This window comes from Lissotriton vulgaris, chromosome 4_1, assembly GCF_964263255.1.
Source record: "Lissotriton vulgaris chromosome 4_1, aLisVul1.2, whole genome shotgun sequence".
Taxonomy (NCBI): domain Eukaryota; kingdom Metazoa; phylum Chordata; class Amphibia; order Caudata; family Salamandridae; genus Lissotriton; species Lissotriton vulgaris.
In genome coordinates this window covers 150,033,120-150,040,845 of record NC_141691.1, presented here as the reverse complement: position 1 = coordinate 150,040,845, position 7,726 = coordinate 150,033,120, and the positions used below count along the sequence as shown (strand labels likewise).

At 43.7% G+C, this 7,726-nt stretch overlaps 1 protein-coding gene across 3 annotated transcripts in view; it reads right to left on the bottom strand.

Annotated features, from left to right (window-relative positions):
- Positions 1 to 573: 573 nt before the first annotated feature.
- ATP7A (ATPase copper transporting alpha) overlaps positions 574 to 7,726 on the bottom strand; it is a 568,605-nt gene continuing 561,452 nt past the window's right edge. For all 3 annotated transcript variants that reach the window (XM_086918413.1, XM_086918412.1, XM_086918414.1), the window contains exon 23: positions 574 to 2,343. In XM_086918413.1, coding sequence (XP_086774539.1) covers positions 2,064 to 2,343 — 280 coding nt within the window. In that variant the 3' untranslated portion in view covers positions 574 to 2,063. The remainder of the gene's footprint in view (positions 2,344 to 7,726) is intronic.

Genomic DNA, 7,726 nt, shown 5'->3' with positions numbered 1-7,726 from the left:
CACATCGTCTGCTTAGAACTCTGCCCCACATGACTCTCCATTCCCAACCCAATGGACACCGCTGGATCAAGAGTGCTGTGTGAGGATGAAGCTTTCAATAAAATCATGTCTTTATGGGCCTTTTTACTTGTCTCAGGCGCTCCTTGTGTAGCTTAAATCTCACCCCTGTTTGCCAGTGTGGAACTACTTTAAACCGTATATGATGAGTGTAAACACTTCTATTTATCACCATCTCCAAATAGCCACACTCACCAAGAAACAACAAAGTGACAAGGCTTGTGTAACCTCATACAACAAGTGACATCCAGATAACACGTTTAAGTGCGGCCTTCCATTTGCTACAAGACAATCATAGTGTTTTACAATCACACCCTGTAAAAGAAAGTTAGGAGTATGCATTTTTTTTTTTAAAATTTAGGAGTATGCATTTTTAACAGTCTTATAAGTTTTTTAGTCCAAAAGCTACCTAACTTAAAAATATATTCTCTCACAAGGCCCCCTGCAGCATTCAGAACAGTGAAAACATTTGAGCATCTTAGAAACGGTCATAAAACACATCAACTTCAACACAAGTCCATACTCTCCATTAACTGGAGATATTTTTTTAATTTCAAATTGATCATATATGGTTTGCATGTGTGTACGCGGCAAAATACATCATGTGCCAAGATTTTTAATATACCACATCTTTGGTCTTAATGTGACTGTACTTTCAAAAGTAACATTTTATCGTTAACGCCAGTTTGGTTTTAGTAATGGAGGCGTTTTGGCACATTAGCTCAAACGAAACCTGTTCCAAATGATCACACAGCCGAACTGGTTGTACGGAATAGGTGAGCCTTTTGTCAGATAGCTACTACTTTACCTTGCGGAAATAGCCATAATCCCAGACAGAACAGGCCCTGCGGTCTGGGAAATGGTTGTTTTTTTAAAGTTCAGCTTCGTCAAGAGAAAATATGTAGAATAATTTCCAATATCTATGTCAGTAGCATTTATCATTCAGGGTATTTAGATATAAAATTATAAATACAAATCACTTCATTAACCATAGCTGTTCATTACTGTACAGGGTAGTTCAAAAGCTTATCCGTCATTAGCACATGAGTTCCTTTAATGCACTGTGTTGCTTCACATCCGTAATAAGCATTCAGGCGTAATGTCAGGTGGGGTTCAGCACAGGAGAAGGACAGCAAGAAGCCATCTCCAACAATCCAAACATTCTTCTTCGAATGGCCCTTGGAGTCGCGAGTCCTGCACTGGGGAGTGTGAAGGGTTTGATTCTCTGTGCAAGATGAAAACACATTTAACCAAGGCAACATGGTGCTGTACAATTTTGCTTGGCAATAAAAGGGTGGAATACCCTCTTTCAAGTCTTCTAACCACATTTGTTCTCTTGATTGCTGAGACAGGATTATGAGGTATGCAGTTTTTATTCAACTTTCCAAAAAATGTAGTATGGATTTGGAAAACCATGACATCTACTGACATCCAAATTAGGCCTCAGGAACACATCCATTTTTCTGGCCACGATTATAAAAAGAAAAAAGATATTGAGTCTCAAGCTGCAAGGCACTGTTGCCTGTAACTAAAGTCTTTGCTCATTGATAAGCAATAATAACGTACAGACATAAATATTCTATTACTTGACAAGTTCTTGACACGGAGGCTACAATAATTGCTGAATTGTAAGTGCTGTGGGAACATCTTATGCCACATAATTTTTGCAGACGAACCACCATGGGGTATCTGTTCCAAATACCCTTTAAGCACGCAGGAGTTTTCAAAATAACATGATGTTTTTTTTTGCAGCAACAATACTGCTATGAATTATGTCTATGTCTATTGAAAGCAAAGGGTTCCTTTGTTTCCAGTACTGTAGCTCCTTGAAATAAATTAACTGTATCCAAACGTTAGATTTACTTTAAGCCTGGTTGCTTCTGCACAGGCCCTGGCTTGCAAAAACGCAGGACTAAATGTTGACCCACCAAAGAGGTTTTGCGGTGCTCGAGGCAGCATCAGTGCATCTCAAAATTTGGTAACTGCTATGTGAGGTGGTCAAGTGCTCATAGCGTGGTTTCTTCGTCAGCCGCCCCTAAGCCCCCGACAAGGAGAGAGTGCTTGTCTGGATCACTGAGATGGTTGCTGTGCATAGAGCGTTTGTCTGAGAACAGGGAGTTTATTGAGGCACGGCTGTAGTTAACCACGCGGTCCAATAGGCTCAACTTGGGCGAGTTCCTCTGGGTTTCATCGATCCCAATGTGAACGCTGATTTCTGATGGAGACTTCTGAGCCATCTGTCCAAGGGCCCGCCGTTCAAGGCTCTCACGACTTGGCTTCTTGTAACTGAAACAAAACCAAAATTCATAATATTAGATTTTCTTCTTTAGGTGCATTAGATTACCTACATTTAACACAATGACTGTTATTAATGGGGATATGTTACATTAGTCTAGCCGGGAAGTGCAAAGGTGAAATGCCGTCAAACTGAAAAAAGTTACATATGGGAAAGCGACCTTGCTTCAAATTTACCTTGAAAGGTACCCTTGAGAGCACAAGTCTAGCCCGAACAACCAACAGTAACTACAGAAGTAACCACTGGCCTTGTGTTCTGGAGCAGCGTGTTGCCTGGTGTAAAGCGCTTCCATGCCTTGCAGGGGTAGTACGCGCTATATAAATGCAAATACCAATTCTGTTCAAACATAGTAACCTCATTTGCTACACCTGGAAAAAAGCTGAAACGTAAACCCAAGAAATAAAGCTAAATGAATAAAGAGTGAAAGAGATGGTAATGGGTAGGTCACAACACACGGATACAGAAGACTGGAGCTATTAACCTATGGGCTCAGCTCTGATGTACTGTCCCGCCGAACCCTCATGTGGCCATTAGTTTATGACCATTAGGCATAGGAGTATCCACTGAGGTAACAAGCACAACACATATGATACTAGCATGTCGTTGTTTTCCTTTCTTTTCACTTTTTAAAAAGGTCCTGAAGAATCGCGGGTAATCAACCCTCAGCGAGAAACATGTCGACCACATTCACTTCTAGCCTCTTCTAGGGTCACATAACCTTAACTAGTTGACATCTAGCGAGCTAGCCCCACCTTTTAATTGCAGCCAAGGGACCCCCAGAATAAAGCTAATTCGTGTACCCTTTGCTACATTTTAATTACCTTACCACAGGAGAATACCATCTTGCCCACACACCCCCACCTCACCATAATGCTGTTGGAAAAAAGATCTCCGCTAAAGAGCCCCTCTTTGAGGTGAGCCCGTCGGGGGTTGCACCGCCTCCCCGACGAGGAGCAACCGCCAATGATGAAGCATGACACCCTTCTGGGTGTGTGAGGCAACTACATCCAACATAATGGATGCCCCAGGGTATCATTGGAACACCCTTGGTCACGCCAGGTAAAACTTTCCCTCCTACCTTTTCTCTCAACAGGAACAGTGCAGCTACCTCCCTTTTTTGCATCTCCAGTACTTTGTACGGACACTCAGCTGCTACTGGACCTTCCACCATCCTGAGTGGTAAATAGTGTCCGCTTGCCTCCCTTCTTTTGAAATCCAAACATAGTAACCTCATTTGCTACACCTGGAAAAAAGCTGAAACGTAAACCCAAGAAATAAAGCTAAATGAATAAAGAGTGAAAGAGATGTTAAAGCATGGGATATAGGCATGTGTGATCCACTCAGGACAGAATGGAGGTGCAGGTGAATGGAATGCAGAAGATCTCTACTGAATAGCAGTATAATCCTCTCCTGTGCCTTTACTTTGAATATCTTTGCAGATAACACCCAAACCGGGCTGAGGCTGTAGGGTAGAGAGGTGAATTCCCCTGGCAATACTGCCATATACCGAGAATAAATTGACATTGGTAGCCATTTTAAATTGAACCCTAACTTAATGGAGGTGATTGAATTCAGTCCCAATATACACATCTTCATTCCAGATTTCTGAATTACTCCAGTGGTTCCAAGCTCCTGACTTTATTGGAGGATACCAGGACAAAAATACAAATATCTTGGTTTCCTCAGTCAGCTCCAGAGGTCCATTCATCTACTGCTTGCATTTTTCTCCATCAGTCGCAATACTACACAACACCAGTAACTTCACTCACTTTTCAATGCTTGAGTCCAAGCTGTGGTGCATGCTAAGCAGAGCGTCTTCTACATGAACTACACAAAATGGAGAAAGAGCCCTGAAGAGTCTGCTCACTGATCTAACCTAGTAGATTAAAAAAGTGGAGAGTGAGTGTTTCTTGCGGCCACATTTATGCCACAGGAACAGGATTTTTAAATTGGCGAGGCCTTCTACAAACAAGCAATAAGTGTTTTTCCGTAAGAGGATACATTATCTGGCCATTTGAGATGACAAATCAAATAAACTGATATATTCTGTACTTTCTGAAGCAGGCTGAGAGATGTGCGACTCCACTTTATAAATAAATAAACTTGGAGCACAATTGCATTTTCAAGGTGGTAGCTTTTTAATGCTCCTTCTGCCAAAGGGCCGTGTCTGACTGTAAAGCGTATAAAGACAAAGTGTATTTGATGAAACCTAAATTGTGTATTCAATGTAGCTACAGGATACTTGATGGAAAATAAGGGACTCTTAGAAATAGTTTTGCTATGCAACTAGTTGTCGCCATCATGGTTATTATTACCCCCAAGCACTGCTCGAGACTGGCTAGAGAATGCCACAGTCGATCAAGCCTGCTTATTAATCACATTCCAAGTAGGTGCCCCTGAATGCCTGGCATGGCTGTGTCAGGCAACTACCGGTCAGTCCTGGGCCCCTGGTTGTGGCAGAGTCAGTAAAAAGTCAGATCTTAAACTCTTAAATGTTGGAACGGTTGTGTCCGAGTCTTATCCAATCATGCCTGCTCATCTGAAAGGGAAAAGTAAATGGTAATTTAGACCTATGTGCCTGAAAGGCAGCTAGGCCTGTGATTGAGTAAGATGGGTGCTCTGAAAGACCAATGTGGATGGGGAGGAGAAAGTCACAAACCAATCTTAAACTACAGCGTGGCTTTCACAGACAGTGCTACTTTTCACCAGGGGCAGCTCCTCCGCAATGGCGGAGAAGCATCGCCTCACTGGCTTGGAGCCAGTAGCTGAAAAATAAAACGAAATCCCATCATCATTTTATTTTTCAGCAGCTGGCTTGGCCAGCGTGTGTAAGAAGGGACAGGGCCATGGGAACGGGAGGATGACTAGTATGTGCACTTACGTTTCTCTAACCTGTCTGTATTAAACAGCCGGGTTGGAGAAACAGCACAGACTCCCTGTGCCTGAGCGAGCCTCTTTTCAGCCCACTCAGCACAGCCCTATTTAGAAATACACATGCATTGATTCTGCTCAATCACAACTAATAAACACCGCCCCATCAACTAAATCACTGAGGTTTGTGATCAACTGAATAGCAGTAAAACGCCTGAAACAGGGGAGTAACTTTTCTTTCATCCTTTGTCCATGAGTTTCATCTGACTGACTGTGCGTTAGGTAGGCCCAGCCATACTTAAAAGTCCACACAATAAATATGCCAGTGGGAACACAAGGCTGTTTTCAAGGCTGGATGGGCGAACTGATCCACAGACCATCCCCCCTGAAAGCAGGCTTGAATGAGGGGCCCACAACTTTCACAGTAACACACACAATTTCCTGCTGCAGAAAAATATGACTCCTAGGTATTGTGCCACATCATTAGGTATTTGAATACTTTACATGCTAAACTTCAGAACTCCCCGTTAAATTGGTCCCTGTTTAGCCACTCTACAAAGGAACTGTAGGAAAACGCCTCTTTTTGAACAATTGTTTTGGACTGATGCTGCTGTTTATTTTTACTCTGTTCACTCAGTGTATCTGGGACTCTGCTAACCTGGCCCCTGTACATGTGATCTGACCCCTGAAACATGTAAAAACTGGCCATACTCCTAATTTCACAATATACTAGGGACTAAATTTGCCAAAGTGCACATAAGGCCTGTACGTTAAGTGTCACTGGTGGACTGCAGGACCCACTGTGCAGCCAGTGCAAACAAGACAGTATTCAAACCCTTTGACAGGTCAAAACCTTATTTTCTTTTTAAATATTATTAAGTCACCCCAACATGGGCCTCACAAGCCCTAGTGCAAGGTGCATAGTATTTAAAAGTAGGACACTTCGAAGATTAATGCTAAACATGTCCTGTACGAAGCTGGTTCTTTGTATAAAATACCATTGAATGATTATATTGTGCAAAAATTCCCACAGAAGTGTACCGGGCTCAATGTAAACCCAAAGCGCTCGGTTTGTGGTAGTGTGGTCTAGCAGCCTTAGGCCTAACACAGAGGAGTGATAAGACATTTGCTATGCACACAGTGATTAAAAAATGGCACTCGACTCAAAAAGGATACCCACACTCATTTTAGAAAAATAAGCTTATTTCAAGATTTATTTTAAGACCAGGAAATACGTAAAAAGGTAAGCACGTTTTTCAAGAAAAATACTTTTCACGTTTAAAAGTGGGCAACTAGTGCAAATTTCAGGGTTTGCAATGTTAACCTACGGGAGGAAAACAAGATTGTGGTTTTGAAGGTAAGTATACAACTTACACTCTTGGGTTTCAGGATGAAGAATCAGCACCAGACAAAGTTCAGGTAAGTAGCAAATCTGCACCTCCTGTGGCAGGATGCAGGGTTCAAACTCCGTATCTGGAGCCAATGTTATCCAATGGAGAAAAGCGGTACTCGAAGAGATGCTGCTCACAGGTGAGTAAACGGTTTGGTATCCCAATGTCCCGAGCTAAGATCGAGTTAGCACGGGGGCACAAGACAACCCCAATCTTACACCCTCAGCGGCACAGAGGTGGCTGAGTGCCACCACAGCATTGGGCACCCAATGCAAGTCAATAGGGGAATTTCGGTTTTGCAAAAAGGATGCTGGCTTAGGCCATGAGGCCTGGCGAAGAAAACTCACAGCTGACCAGGTAAGTAGAGATGCTAGGGACGAAGGGACACCATTGGTCATGCTCTCCCAGGGCTTCAGATGCAGGGGCTTCCTTAGGCTTTGGAAAGTCTTATAGGGCAGGTCGCGGTCGTTGGAAGTCTTCGAGTTGAGGCTGCAGGCGTTGAGTTGGAGTCCGGCAGCGGTCAGCCCGCAGTGGACTCTTGCTCAGAAGTGGTGGGGAACCTTCACAGAACCGGTGGGCCACTTAGACCTGGGCCGTGAACGTCGGGGGTAGAGGTGGGACCGGCAGTTTTTTCGCAGTTCCTCAGAGCAGAGATTTTTGTTCTTTAAAGATGGTTACATCTGCACAGGTCCGCTGTCCTCGGGAGATCTTGATCTTTGTCTAAGGCAGGAAGTCCTTCCAAGGCTTCGGAGGTTGCAGGGCTACAGGATGGGTCGTCTTTTGGCACAGGATCATCGAGGGCTACAGACAGGCCAACAGGGCTGGGGCCAAGCCAGTTGGTGTCTGCAGTCTTCTCTGCTGCTGCTACGCTGTAGTGTTTTGCTCTTCTTAGGTCGTCAGGGATCTAATTTCAGGGTCTGGGGAGCCAACTAAATACTATATTGAGGGGTGTTACATGGGAGTACCAGGGAGGAACCAATGGGTCCTTACCTGGGGTGTCTACACCCATTATTATGCCAACCTCCTGTGGGAGGGGGATAGCCCTAGCACTGATTGGATAGGTCACACAATCTTCAAGATGGTGGGCACTGAAAAATGTACTTCACTTCGC